The sequence below is a fragment of the Macaca fascicularis genome, chromosome 3 (assembly GCF_037993035.2).
Source record: "Macaca fascicularis isolate 582-1 chromosome 3, T2T-MFA8v1.1".
Classification (NCBI taxonomy): domain Eukaryota; kingdom Metazoa; phylum Chordata; class Mammalia; order Primates; family Cercopithecidae; genus Macaca; species Macaca fascicularis.
The window spans coordinates 127,843,477-127,859,062 of record NC_088377.1 but is presented as its reverse complement, the minus strand read 5'-3'; the positions used below and the strand labels follow the sequence as shown (position 1 = coordinate 127,859,062).

Below are 15,586 nucleotides of genomic sequence, written 5' to 3'. Positions count from 1 at the left end.
TAGGTAGCTTCTATCTGTGCTTCCAGATGCACTTTCTATCCTGCTCCCACTACCCTGGGCCCACAGAAATAAATCTGTACATCTCCAGCAGGGCTGCCTTGCCCTCTGGTTTCTGGATGAGCTCAGCTATGGGGACCCTCAGTAGAGACTGGAAGATGAGAGTGAGTGAACAAGGGATATTTATTTCTCCACTTCCTCTTGTGGAGTTGCCACAGGCTGGCTGTGTCCTAAGACAGAAGTCCTCAGTTTCCGTAGGGCCTCCTTTACCACACCACCTTTCTGTCTTCGGGTTCATACACCTTTCCCTCCATTTGTCCATTCGGGCCTGGGGTGGTAATAGTCCCCACTGTCACTAGATTCCAGCATATTGTCTCCACATTTGCATTAGGATAAAACATATGGATTCATCAATTTTGCAAAACAAAAATTATCAAATATTGGTAATTTCATACTCAATCTAATAAATAGTTACATCATTAAACTGTTTTGAATCATTCAATTAAAGTGCAGTTCATTAGCAAGTAAGGAAAATATTTGTTGTTAAAATTAAGGAAAGCAGGTTTGCAAAGGAGACAGTAGAGAAGCACTTGGAGATTTTTTGGGATGAAAATATTTACTGAGGGCAAAATAACTATTAAATAATAGAAGCTGTAATTATAAATTATTTAAACACTGGATTGATAAATAAAAATTTCTGTAAAGTAAATGGTTACTTGGTATCACAGCACCAAAGTGATTTGATTTTTTAAAAATTAATCTGGTATATTTGGAAACCTAATCAAGCAGTTTGGTATAAATAAGCCCTCACTGATTTACAGAGATACATCTGATAATGCAAAGGAAAGAACAAAAACTAAGAGTAAGGAGACCTTAATTTGAGTGCCCGCTCCCCACTCCAGTCAGTTATATGATTTGAGGAAAATCACTTTGCCTTTTTGTCATCAAGTTTCTGATCTGTAAAATGAGGAGTCAGGGATAAACAACCTCCAAAATCCCTTTTAGTTCTGGTTTTTGTTAGTTTGTAATACCAGGGACTGGTATCAATGAAAAAGCAGAGCCTCAAGGTGCTCCTCCTCTGTCCTTCCCTGACAGTTTATTTGCTTCATTCAGTAGTTGGCTGATAATTTCCAAACTTGGCAGCACAGAAGAAATATCCAGGGTATGTTCCTCGGCTCCACCTCATACCTACTGACTCTCTAGTATCACGGGGACAGTAGCTATTTCATATTTACGAAATCTCCCCCATTGATTCTGAAGTGCAGCCAGGATTGGAAATCACTGTGAAAAACACTATCTTGGGTATAAAGAGAGAAGACTGATGACAAACACGGGTTATTCTGAACAACTCTCAGGACAATTCTGGTAGAAGAAATCCAGAATGGTTCTGAGTAATGGAGCTAAATGATTTCAGCTCTCCTGTTCTCTGTAGTACTCAAATAGAAAGAGGACAGTCACCATATTTGCTTGTTGCAATTGTGCATGTGGGCATAAGTTTCAGAGATGTTATGTCCTATTGCCCTAACTTTTGGATTTCCTGTGTCATTATAAACCTTTTTCAGAGCATAATGACACAAAACGTGATCATATTTGTATGGTTCATTAGCATAAGGGAATAGCTACTCATAGTGGAGATGACTGGGCCAAGCCCAGCTTATCATGAGAATGAAGAGGGGATCAATATCTAGGCAAACCTGTAACCACTTGTGGCACACTAGGATGACTGGGAAGCACTGTCTGAGTGTACCTAGTATCATCTATGTTCACAAGACGTGCTCAATACATTTGTCATAGATATTAATAAATTATTGGTCAGTCTTAGAAATACATGGTTTGGGCTGGGTGCAGTGGCTCATGCCTGTAATCCCAGCACTTTGGGAGGCCAAGGCGGGAAGATCACGAGGTCAGGAGTTCAAGACCAGCCTGGCCAATATGGTGAAACCCCGTCTCTACTAAAAATACAAAAAAATTAGCCGGCATGGTGTCGCATGCCTGTAATCCCAGCCACTCAGGAGGCTGAGGCAGAAGAATTGCTTGAACCCAGGAGGCAGAGTTTGCAGTGAGCCAAGATCCCACCACTGCACTCCAGCCTAGGTGACAGAGCGAGACTCTGTCTAAAAAAAAAAAAAAAAAAAAATTATGGTTTGTTGTATGATTCTTATCTGCTTACGATTCAATTATTTTCAGTTCTTTACTATAGCTTGTAATAATTTCTTCCAGAACCTACATAGAAATGACATGCCTCACAAAATGCAAAACTCAACTGTGGAAGTAAATATGATTACATATGTAAACAACTGCTTAAGTCCAACATGAACACCGTGTTCACTATTTACAGGTACTATATCCTTTAAAATAAAAGTAAAAACAAAACTATGCAGTACTTACCGGGTCCCTTCGCACGAGCTCTCCATTGGGTACTACTTCAACCAGGTGGATGATGATAATCATAGAATTCAGAATGTAAGTAAGAAACATGTTCTTGTGCAGGGTTACCCTTTGGCAGCCAAGGCTCCTGGAAGAAAAAGTAACATAAAGCATTGACCAGTGCCAAAATGTTAAGAGTACCTGGGAAAAAAACATTTTGGTAATATTTTTCATATTTTCTTTTAAAAAAAGATGAAAGAACATATAGAAAAAAGTAAGGCTGGTCTCCTTTTTCAGATTTATTACTACTTTTCTGCCTGATTTTAAAAAAGATGTTTCCAATCATAGCAGCTCATAGTTTTCAGTCCTCAGAGTGACTTCATACAATAACTGAAAGAGTGGGTGATAAAATCTCTTTTAATTATAGCAAATGTTGTAAAATTAGTTAACAGAGGACTCTTAGATTAGAAACTATTAGGGCTTGCAGTGTGCTTCAAATGAAAAGCCTACTATTCATTGTTGCAACCAGGAAGAAAATATGTGGCCAGTGGGGTCACAGAGCATGAAGTCAGAACCAAGGCTGCCTGTGACAAGGTACCGAATCTATGTCCTTGAGTCACTGCATACACACACTTCACATCTCCTGGCATCCTCCTCTTCCATTATTTCTGTTGCTATCTTCTTATATCTTATATTCCAACTAGAATCATCACTGTAGTTCCTCTTTTCCAACCCTCCTGATGGTGGAGCTCAGACACAGGCAGAGAATTCTTAATAGGTGCAAATGAAATGTCATTATGAGGCATATTGTGATTTGGATCCAATGAGAGCTGTCTAAGTGCTGCTGTTTCTTTGCAGAGTCATTCCCCACCTTTTGGGTATTAAGCAATTTGTTGGGCTTTTATTCTTTTCTCCTCCAGTTCATAAACTTGTACATATGTGTTGGTGTGAATGTTCACATAAACAAACATTAATTTGAATATCCTATTTTCATTTTTTGGTGTAATGGAGAGAGCCTACATCATGACTATAACAGAATTGCAGTGATTATCCTAGACAAATGAAAATCTTATATTTATCATATTTGATAGGGCAAAAAATATTAGCATAACATCATTTGCCATGTGAAAGCTTAAAACATGCAGTTAATGATGCCAATGACTCATAACACTAACTATTCCTAAAAATATCTTCATGGAATAAAGTTAGAAATGAAGAATTTTGAAAAGGAAATTCTGAGGAAAAATGAAATACAAAAATGGTCTGGGTTTACTTACAATGCCTTCCTATATTTCCAATTCAAAGGAAAAATAGTTGTCAATTATCCCTAGCAAAAAGCAAATTTAAGTAATAAAGGCAGCTGTTAGAGCATATTTTAACTATTATAGCTACAGTTTTCAACTTTTTGGGAAGGATAAACAATAACTCATTAATAAATAATATTTTTAAAAATTCAACTTGTTGAACAGGGATAGGATGTAGAATTTACATCCATGAGGCAGGCTCTGATAAAGGCAGGATTTAGGAAAGAGCTTTCTCTTACACACATGCTTCTATGGACTACTCTATTCAGCAGTACGGAAGTCTGTTAAATAAATCAAACCCAACTGGTTTTATAAAGCACTAAAGGTAGGTTGCAAAATTAAATTTAAACAAAAATATTACTTATGTGAAACCTCATGATCGTTTATACTGCATAAACTTCCATCTTGTGACTGCTGCAATCAGCACAGTCGAATCTGTGACCTGCCATCTTTCATAGTCACAAGAGCAATTTATAATTCTCACTGGCGGTTAATTATGGAATTCATTGTTTAATTCAGCCTGGCTTAGGCCAATGATAATTGACATTATCTAGAACTAAGGAGTATGAATGAATGTATCATACAGCGATGATATTCTTACGCCTGGTTTTCTTTTGACTGGGGAGAGCTCAATAATCTGCTGTTGTACATTAGCTTAAATGACTTCATTAACTTCATTCTCCTGTATAAACCCAAGCCACCCTGAATAAAATATACTTCCTCCACCTCCAGCTTACTCTCTTGTGTGCCTGCTTTACTTTTCTTCTTAACACTTATCACCTCCTGACGCAGTATATGTTTATTTATTGCCTGTTATTCTCTCTTTTCCTCCCACTAAAATGAAAGTGCTAAAGGAATTTATTTTATACACCTAGAACACTGTCTGACACATCATTGGGTTTAATCCTCATTTTTTTTAATTTAAAAATATATTTAAGAAATATGTTCTGTTTTGAGCTGTGACCACTAAGCAATTTTCCAATACACCAATGAATTACATTAAATGTTAGATGATTTCCTACTTTATACTTCATACCATACTGAACATTTGCCAGATTCTTCAGTTTCATATTAACTAGCTAATATGGAACATTATCCTGTTGTTCAACACTAGTTAAAAATAAATATATCATATAGCATATACACATACAAACAATATATTGTATATAGATAGATACAGTATATATAAAGAGTACTGTATCTATATAAAAGCATACATTTTTTTCCATTGGAAACACAGAGAAAATGATAGTTTAAAACTAGATAAACTGCTAGTCTCCAAAGGAGAAGTATGACTAATACTTGAGTTTCTGTTTTTTGAAAGTTTTAATATAATTTTTGCTCATTGAGTTTTAAAATTTTTATGATACTAACTTGACAACATTTACAGTCATCTTTTTGAAGTGAGTCGAAGGTACTGCAAATTTTTCAAAATTCATTCAATAATCCAAAATATATGATTGTGCACTCATTATGATCCAGACCTGGTAGATATCAGGAATATAATGGAGGACAAACAGGCACTCTTGCCTTTAGGGCCCTTATATACTATGCCATTTTTTATTTACTTTTATTGTGATAATTGTTCTGAAGAAGAGGGGTGGGATGCTAGAGAGAATTAATTGAACTTAACATTAAAAATCCTCAGTACAAATATGTCTCTTAAATGAACATGAGAGAAGCTGACAACATTTTTTTGTCATATCTGAGATGTCTTAGGTAGAAATAGCACCAACTTGACACTATATTCTATTCCCTTGATTAAAAAAATCCAGACATTTAGATGGACAGAACATTGCTTATTATTTGAGTGACGGGAAACCATAAGTACCACAAATTCTCCAGTAGTAGGAGGTTGAGACAACATAATCTACTTCTACAACATAATCTACCAATCAAGGTGTCATTCAAATGTGAGGAAGAGATAATGATTTACTTGAGTATGAATCTCAAGATGTCACATTTTAAGGCTAAAGCAAAAAGTCATTTTCATAGTTATAGTTTATCTGGTGTAAATCTTTCACATTTGTTTCAAGCTATTAGTACCCCGTGTGTGTGAGTGTGTACTTTTTGGGAACTTGTAGTTGTATGAGATGGCATTTGATATTGGTCTTGAGTTTTGCCGATTGTGTAAATGAGTTTGCTATCACAGTGTGAGGAACAGCAGTATTTTCTCTTATATATCTCATATATAAGACCGTGTGATTATAGTCACATTCAAAGCAAATGAAGAAAGTAGCAAAAAGAAAACAAGTAAAAGTTGTTGTGAAGTTCCTGCTGCATGGGAAAATATGAATTAGGGATAATTTCTGTAATTGGTACAAGCCAAAGTCATATCTTCTAGTGTAACTTTTCATTTTCATTTACCTAAGGATCATATGTTATTCATGATAACATGAGAACTGAAAAGAAAAGAGAAAATGAAGTGAAGTGGATTGCATTAAAACTCCTGGGAAAATTCAAATACAATATATTATATATCTTCACTATTTGACAAGAGACTTTATGCCTTTTGATTTAGCACAAAATCCTTATCGTTAATAAATTCTCTTTCAATCAAAATTCTTGCTTTTCCTATTACCACTATTCTATGGGTGAAGAATATGCCATGGTATGATCAACAGTTATCTTTGTTGTCTGTCTTGCCAGCGGTGAGTTGGAAGAAAGGAGGCCATCTTTGATACCATAGATTTCATGGTTTCCTTGGAGCAACAGGAAGGCAGCCAGAGATGTATAATGGTGAATACTACACAAGATAAAGATTCATATACTCACCCAATATGTAGAGGTGACATAGAACAAAGAGAATAGTAAGTAGTAGAGGAATCAGTCTTCCCTCAGTATGTCCCCTGGAAGCCACTTTTGTTGACCTCCACGATTACCTATATATGCTTTTGGTTAATGTGGCCAATGTAATGTCATGTAGACAATAAAATGAAGAGACTGCCTGTTTTCCAACCTATATTTCTATCAACTTTCAGGCAAGAATAATATTTAAAATACCAATCAGAAAGACATGGATAACAATCAGTCAAAATAAATGCTAATGAATGGCCTGTTATGCTTTTCATGAGGTAATACAATGAGAGGCTTACATATTTAGGATTATTCCACAGAAAAGCAAATTGATAAATTGTAATTGAAATTTATAGATAAGTGAATTTATTGGAAATTTGCTGAAAATGGTCAAGAACCAATCTCAAATAAATGTCCATTTATGTGTCTTTCCCAAACCAGTCTTCCCTAAGGGCATCTTCATTTTGGCTCTCTTGTTGACACTTACTATTGGAATCCAGCAGTAAGAGATCTTGCTGAACTAATTTGATGTTTATATTTAATCCCTTTCCATATTATCATTCCAATTTTTTCTGTGAAGATTTTAAACTAAATACCATCCTAATAATGCTGTCTTCTTTCTTTAACTGGTGTACCAGAAATGACCTGCATATCATCTTGAATATTATTTAAACTTTTGAACAGTTAAGATTTTTAATGCTGACTTTTCTATGAATTAAACTCGAGAAACCGTTTTTTTCTACATTTTCTCTTTCTCTAGGAAGATGGTATAGAAGATCAATTTTCTTCTATTAAAATGAAGGCTTTATATAAATTTATACATTAATTTTCCAACAGCACAAGGAGCATGATTTCTATTTGCTTTAAGTTTACATAGTTCTGCCTTTTACCTTCCCCTGCATGCTCAGAATAAAATTACATTAAGATTAAAGGCATATTTTAATAAACTAATTCTGAGTAATATCCCAAGATTTTAGTGAGGTATTGGCAGTTCTAAAGCCTCCTGTATGGTCAGCGACTTTAAATTTCTCTGCAGGCCTCCTAGGCCTGCTCATTTGAGGAGGACAGCTGCAGGGTTCCTCCTTTTCATAAGGTACATTTGAGGAGTTCTGAGGGCTTTACAGTGAGATTTCAATGGAGTGATTATGAATGGGGCATCAGTTCTCAGAATTGGAGCTGGGTAACTTTTCACTCTGGTTTCCTGAAAGTTTTATAAAACTGTTTGGAGTCTGCAAAATTACTCAACCCTGGGAATATAGAATTAAGCAAGGGAGTGATGATATTTTTTGCTCAGGTTGCACACAGATGATGCCATTTAAGTGCATAAATTATGAAACTTTCTATTGTAATGTGCAGTGAAGATCTTAAAGACGATGTAGAGTATTTGAAAATAAATTCTGGAAAAAGTTTGCTAATTCACAAATAAATTCCAGTGATATATCAGTATTATTTTCTACTTCCACAATCACTTTTAATGTTTCTGAAATTCAAATATAAAAAATATTAAAGGGTCAGGATCGAACTTAAATTTTAAGAAAACAGAAGTCCTTTATATTTTTACTTTGGGTAAGGTTTAAGATATGGTTGAAAACAAGTATAAAAATTTTATACAGCTTTTTTTGGTTTGAATATTTGGCATCTCAACATATGTGCTTTTGGTATGTCATTTGTTTCTTGTTGTGTCTGCTCTGAAGAACTAGCTGTTTCAGTTCATTTCTTCTCATTATTAGGCTCAGATGATACATCAATAAGACTTGTTTTTCTTCCTCAGATTTAAGTTGCTGTTTAGTTGGTTCTTAGAACTGAGAGACAGCAGGGCAAAGTTGGGTGCTTTCTAGACAATCTGTCCTCACACTCTCGCAAGGGTTTGATCAGCATCATTTTGCTTTGAGACTAACTGGAGTTGAGAAATATTCTACTTTGCCCATGTGCTGCACTTTAACACACCCATCTTCAGTAGCTTAATATAGAAATGATCATTGAAAAAAAATTCTTAATTTCTTTGCTGATTTGGCTTTCACATCTCCTCACTTTTTTAAGTTACTGGAGAAAAAAGGAATTAAGATCTATAATGCCTTTGACATTATTACCTTTAAAGTCCTAACTACAATTAGTTGCATGATTACAAATTTGGGAAATTTTTCTTTCAATTTTTTTATGATTATATTTAAAAAACTTAAAAAATATGCTTTAGTGGCATATTTTAAAATAAAATTTGTTTCAGAACCATGATGATATGTTTATTTGCCATAATGAAGTGCAATTGAAAAATGAAGACATTCCAAGATTAATCATGTTGTGTGAATACTGTATTCTAATCATCGAAAATATTCTTCTATTCTAATTTGAGTAATTAATAATTCATGTCGTTTTGCTTTGTTTATCAGTCTTTCTCCTGTTAAACCATTTATAGAAGGAGCTCATTGTCTGTTTGTTTATGTTATCATTTGCTATCCAGTTAAAAATTGCTATTCACTTCTATTGCTTAGTCAATATAAGAATCTTGACTAAGATACAGACAAAGATTGAAAAATGATGAAGGAAAAAATAGTAATTGTACTAAGGATGTATTTACAGGTGATTATTCTCCCCTTGGTTTAATTTTCCTTAGTACTATCCTGACAATGTTTTAACAAAAATCAAATCAAGATTCTATTGTTCTATGTTTTAAATTTATTTTTTGAGGTAAAGTATAGATGTATAATTTACCATCTTTGCCATTTTAAGTATATAGTTCAGGGGTGATAAATACATATATATTCTTCTCCCCCCTCATTCTATATGTGAATCACTGTACATTTAATCACATACCACATTTTTTTTTCATATTTTTTTTACACTACCACATTTTTTAAGTGTGGATGATTGTTTGTCATCTGAGTCTGCAAAAGGGCTTTTCTTTATGATTTCTATGATACCACCATGACTATTATTACTACCAATAATAATAATAATGATATCAAACACCTATTTCACTTATGTGTCAGACATGAATCCAGACACCTTACATATATTATTTCATTTTTATCTAATTTACTTCAGTTTCTAACATATTTACTGAACCGTGGTGTGTCTAGAGAAAAATACACATGTGGCTTACTCTGAATCTACATTTGAGAATATACTTCAGAAAGCCAGCCTAGGACAATGTTATGAGTGCTTTATTTTCACTAAAGTTTGTTGTGATGAAAGCATACATAACAGTTTCTAACTTAAATGTACCATTACCTGTAAAGATCCTATTTTATATTCATGTAAGTTGACAAGATAACTTAAAGTATTCAAGTTTTCCTTGTGTGTTTTCTCATATTTTGCTTTCTAGCATAATTGTGCACCATAAAACCTAAAGACAAGCATATTAAATTAGGTTTTGTAGAAACATGCTCTGATGTGCTTGTTTATTCCTTAGTCTTACATATGCTAGCAAGAAATAATTAGGCAGGGTATATGTGGATTTGTGGCTATGGTCGCCGAAAATTAGAGTGGGAGTAAAGAAGGTGGAGAATCCTCTCCTCTACCCTTAATGGTAACTTACCCATGGTAAATGGAACCTTTACCATGTTACAACAGTGTACTTATGGGCTCACAGGACTGTCTTACTTTAGGAAGCCTCAAGGCATAGTGCTTTTGAAAATGATATAAATTTATCCCCTTCTCCCCAAAGATAGGATTAAAAGCATATTTAAATTCATTTCATTTTTCTTGCTACTTCATGACTCCTAACATTGCATGTCGCTTGTAATTTGCTGAAGACCCTTCCACACCTCCACTCTTGCAGAATTCACCATTTATTTCAATAACTTAAAGGAGGAAATAAAGAGCAGATGCTGTAAGCGTACTTACTTGAAAAACACGAAAATCCCCAGGGAAATCACTAAGGTGAAAATTGACAAAGAATGACCCACGATAGCCAAATAGTACAGAACATACGCATTCTGGAACAACAAAAAGTAAAAACAAACACAAAATGAATGAATGATTCATCAGAGAGAAAATCATTCCTTTTCCTAAATATATGTAAATCAACAAATGTTTTCCTCCTTTTAAAAAACTGCTACAATTATAACAAATATTTCAGACAATGAAATTATTTTTTATCTTTACTCATGGTATGAAAATAAATTGTCATTTTCAAAGAATAAAGTTCTTTAAGATGAAGTTCCTCATTCAAAAATATATTTCAGAAGTAGCTTTATTTTCATTAAAAATTATCATCCCTAAGCCCAGTAAGCAATCCCGGTAGTTTTAAACTTCTGGAATCTTTTAGACAGTGGATACATAATTCTATACCACAGACCTGGCAAAATAGCAATCAACTTTCCAAGCTGTCCTGACTCTCAGCATATACAGAGGGTGAGGATAGTATGGTGGCGGGTTGCTATGCCTTTGTTTAAAATGATATCATTAGTATTTAGTTGGTTGAAGCTGCAAACTTTCCCCTTGGCAGCCATTTGATAATTCTTTTTTTCATAATCATGGTTAATTTTATTTATTCTCCCATAATGTTATGTTGACTTGGAAGAATGTCCCTCTCATGAAATGCATGTCATAGCATCTTTTATTTCCTAGTCATCACAATCTTTCCTTTCCTTATAATATAATTTTATCACAGAGAAAACAGCAATTGATCTAGTCACCCATCTCTCTCTCTGTCTTCTCTGTCTCTCTGTTTCTCTTTGTCTGTTTCTATGTTTCTAGTCTCTCTCTCTCTCATTCACTCTATTTTGACACTAGCTTTTGCATTTTGTACTATTTAGCCAGTTTCATCAACTGTAATTGAAGTAGACTTGAATCTATTGTAATTAGGGATTTTGTTTTCACTTGTTTTTCTTGGTGGAGCATAATTTGTATATTATTTTGTAGTTGTACCTTAATCTCTTGACTTTTGGTCTTAAGTTCCTTCCACAGTTTGTTGGGTCTTGGTATGAATGCAAATGTAGTGTAGATAGAACGAATAACCTCTATGAAGTTCTTTGATTTCCTGGAATAAATGTGGGATTTATATAGCCTTGAACATTTTGATTTTTGTCAATTTCCTCAGGAAGAGTCTGGGATTGAAGCACTAATTCAGTTAAAATGCACCCAAACTGTTCAGAGCCCTTTCTTGGTTATGTGCATTATTGCTGTCCTGAAATGAGCATTCCTTTTCTAGACCTTAGAATTTCAAAATGGACTAATTAGCTTCTCCTAAGTTGTGCCTGTTGCATCATTTGACCAGGCATTCCATATTTTTGGGGCATTTTCATTGTTGATACCACTCTCTTAATAGCATATTTTACTCTTACAGGAAATGTTAATAAAGTTAGAATAGTAGGTTTATAATTGGAGCTGATAAAATCTTCAGAGAGCTTTCTTGAGAGGGATTTAGGAATCTTAAACACACACACACACACACACACACACACACACACACACACACACACAAACATTCACCTCCTATCTTTTCTCCCAGGAATTCATTTTCTAGCTATTTTTCTAACTTCACTTGTAGACAATATCAGGAGAGGCATTTTCTAAAAGCTTTTCCTTCTAAATAGTTTACTACGTAGAACACTCTTGCCCCTTAATTAATTTGGATATATCTGCACTCCCTCTTCTGTCAGTCTTTTAAGAAATCTTTGCATACTTTATTTCTAAGAAAAATTTATATAACTTAATTCATATTCTTTTCAGTTGCTTCCAGAATACTCCTTTTAAAAACATTTGTTCTTCTGAAATAGAGTTGTCTAAATACGTAAGATTAAATCAACAACTTATAATTTAGTTGCCATCCTTGTGTCATTCTCAAGGGTGAGTTTTTTTTTTTAAAATGAATTCTAGGTTGGTTCCTTCAAATTTTAATGTGACAATATTTATATGGAAGATTTGTGGAAAGCATTTTAATCATTATACTAGGTGCCTAGAGAGGAGCATTTCTTCTTTAAATTATTTCCTTATCAGATGTAGCCAGTGTATGTGAGAAGTCCAAAGACAACACTAAGAATGATTTGGACTTGCACACTTACAACAATCCAGTTAACGTCAGCATAATTTTTTTCTGTAACATCATAATCAGCACTCATTCAGAAAATTCACTACTCCATGATAGCTTATTAATCAGACTTTATTAACAGCTCTCCATTAGGGTATAGGCATGCATCTGGTTCTCAGGGTGACTAAACCATTTGTAAAGAGACAACTGACCGTGGTGCCTTAGCCTGTGCTTGTGATGAGGTGTCCCTCCTATTCAATTGGTCTCTAAGCTATACGTTCATCTCGTTTGTTTTTGTTGTTATTTGTTTTGTTTTTAATAAAAGAAAACTTTTCTACACCCTGAAAGCATCTCAACAACAAACAAAGGCACTAGTGTGCTTTTAGCTTTCAACTGAATAATTATTTAGTATACAGGCCTATCTTTGACGGAAATGATAGGTTTATGTTAGAGTCAGCAGGGTTGCTTAGAGACGCCCTGCACAGCTAAACACTGACCAACTGTAACTCCCAGTTCTGTGTCGTGAGGAGGTTGGTTGTAGACTTAGTGAACTTTTCAGATTTTTGATGCATCCGAGGAAGAAAGAGCATCTGTTCCCCCACCATTTGCTTAGACGAATATTTCTAAGCAGAGATAATATTCAAAATATTTAACAGACAGTAAAATGCAAGTACTAACAAATAAGAATGAACTTCCACTGAAAATAATCTAAGCAGCCATACCTGTATTAGCGGACTGATGAGATGCCCCACTTTAGGAGTTCTTTCTGTGCCTTATTGTAAAACTAAGGTCATGGCCAACATAGGGGAAGCATGCTGTCTTGTGACTTGTGGAAAAATCTGTAGTTTTGAAACTCTTCCAGGAAAAGTGAGATGTTAGAGAGTCCCTTGAAATGTTGCCTAATTTTGGCATCATTGGGAATCCGTTCATCTGCTCTATGGACACTTATCCCCCTGCCATAAATGGACTGATTCTGTATGCTCATGGAACTTCAATTGACTCTTGACTCTGAGTGCCAACCAAGAAGTGAAATGTCATTTTCTCTAATGCTGCTCTAGAGATTCCTAGAACTTACCAGTTATCATATGATTTCTTTCCACAAAATCTGTTGGTTTCTCGGTAGCAGATATTTTACAGTTATATGTCCATTTCCTTGTACAAATAATGACATTCTCACTCAATACTGAAATGTGAAAAAGAACCTACCTTCAGTTTCTCAGGAGTGAAAGCATTGCACAAAGTATAGTTGGACCAGGTTCGATTGTTTTCAGGATGTTTAAACCAAACGCCGTTTTCATCACAGTATTTTGTAACCTTTTCTGTTAATGAAACATAATAATTATCACACAAATATCTCAAAATCCCAAGAAGGAAAAATAATAAATTAAAGCTTAAAAGCCATTCCAACATATTAATCACTTTATAGAACTTGAATGTGAATATGTCAATAGAGACTATCACAAATCATGTATTATACAAAGTGTATTAATATGCATTGTCTCATTTTAACTTTAGCAAAGCCATGTGAAGTAGGCATTGTCATCTTCATTTTACAAATTCAAAGCAGACAGTGAGAGGAGTCATGGGCTTGAAAAGCCACTGAGACTGAACCAGGATTTAGACCCAAAGACATGGATATGGGTCAGACTCCAAAGTGCTACCTATACTCTCCCTCGTAATTTTTTAACAGACATTAAACTTTTGATTGTAGATGGAAACTATTGGAGAAGAACAAGAACATACCTTTCTTTATTTACTTGCAATGTTTTTTCATTAGATTAACTGTATGAAACAATAATTTTTGGATCAAATGGTCAAATCTTCCCAGTCCCATATGGTTAAATCCAATAGAACAAAGAAGTCCAAAACTAAGGGATATATCAAGAGGTCGTTTTTCTGCCTCTCAAGAGATTTCATTTGAATCATCTCTCTTCATCCCACAGAAAATATATAGGGATCCAGGCTTTAGCCTTTACTGTTTACTTTTTAAAGTATCTCATAGATGCTTGTTAATGAAATTCCTACTCAGCTGGACTGACATATTAAAGATCTCCACCTTCGCTATGTGGGGGCCAGGCACCGCTCAGCGCTTTGTAGAATTATCTTCTTTAACGTTAATAATGAGTCTTTGAAGTGAATATTGTTCTTCCCATTTTATATATAAGTAAATTTCCCTTCCATAACTAGCATCCAGTAAGGTCAGGCATCAAATCCGAGTCTACTTCATTCCAAATCTATTGCAGAGCTATTAAGCACTAATTAAGCCACTTATTTCTGTGGCAATGTGCCAACTGATCAGAGGAAACAAAACAGGTAAGCCCTTATTGTTAAGATGCAGATGTAGGTGAGAAAATAAGACGATGTAAATGGCACCTGGAAACTGGATTTGGCATAGAAATAAAAGATAACACTGGTTTGGCCCCCCACTTTTTTTTTTTTTTTTTAAATTGATGCTTAGCAAAGAGGAGGAAAGCCTGGCATCTTACTGTCCCTCCAACCAGCAGGTCAATGATTCTGGGGTTGCTCACTGAGGTTAAGAGTTCCGCTTACACTAAAATATTTTGGAGGAAAAGGACAAGAAGATTTTGTTTGGGCCCTGAGAAAGAACCTTCCAAGTGCTTGCTTTGTGGTGTCTGCTGGTTCTCATCAGGCTTATTGTTTTTTCAATTATTTTTGTGTGATATGTTCAGTGCTGGTTACAATATGATAAAGCCTTGGTGCTTTTTGAATTTTAATTTTTTAGCCAGTGTATATGTATCAGTACAAAGTAAAGTTCCAAATTTGATAGAAATAATAAGTTCTCATGGGGATGACTCATAATATCTTTGCTGAAATTCATACTAAAATATTAGGCCATGATAGCAATTTTCATAATTTTTTAAAATAATATTTGATAACTTATCATTACCAGACCCTACATCAAGTGCTCTATCTTAGAAATAAATAAGAAAACTTCTTTGTTCTGTATGTTGCTTAAATTATTAACTGAGTATATATCTGAGATTCTGGGTTAAGTGCATGAGGCTGGGAAATCACAATATATATTGGGAGTAAAGAGTGGTCAGAATGGTGAGATAATATTTATCAAGACATTATTATCAGCAGGATAAACACACTGTGAAACTAGTATATTGTTAGCAAACAACTAAAG

The 15,586-nt window shown here is 34.5% G+C and overlaps 1 protein-coding gene across 1 annotated transcript in view; it reads right to left on the bottom strand.

Annotated features, from left to right (window-relative positions):
* The window catches only part of CALCR (calcitonin receptor), a 151,030-nt gene that overhangs the window by 33,857 nt on the left and 101,587 nt on the right, over positions 1 to 15,586 (bottom strand). The window contains exons 6-8 of the mRNA XM_005550212.4: positions 13,642 to 13,754; positions 10,308 to 10,399; positions 2,386 to 2,512 (exon numbers count right to left, since the gene is read on the bottom strand). Of these exons, the coding sequence (XP_005550269.1) occupies positions 2,386 to 2,512; positions 10,308 to 10,399; positions 13,642 to 13,754 (332 nt within the window). The remainder of the gene's footprint in view (positions 1 to 2,385; positions 2,513 to 10,307; positions 10,400 to 13,641; positions 13,755 to 15,586) is intronic.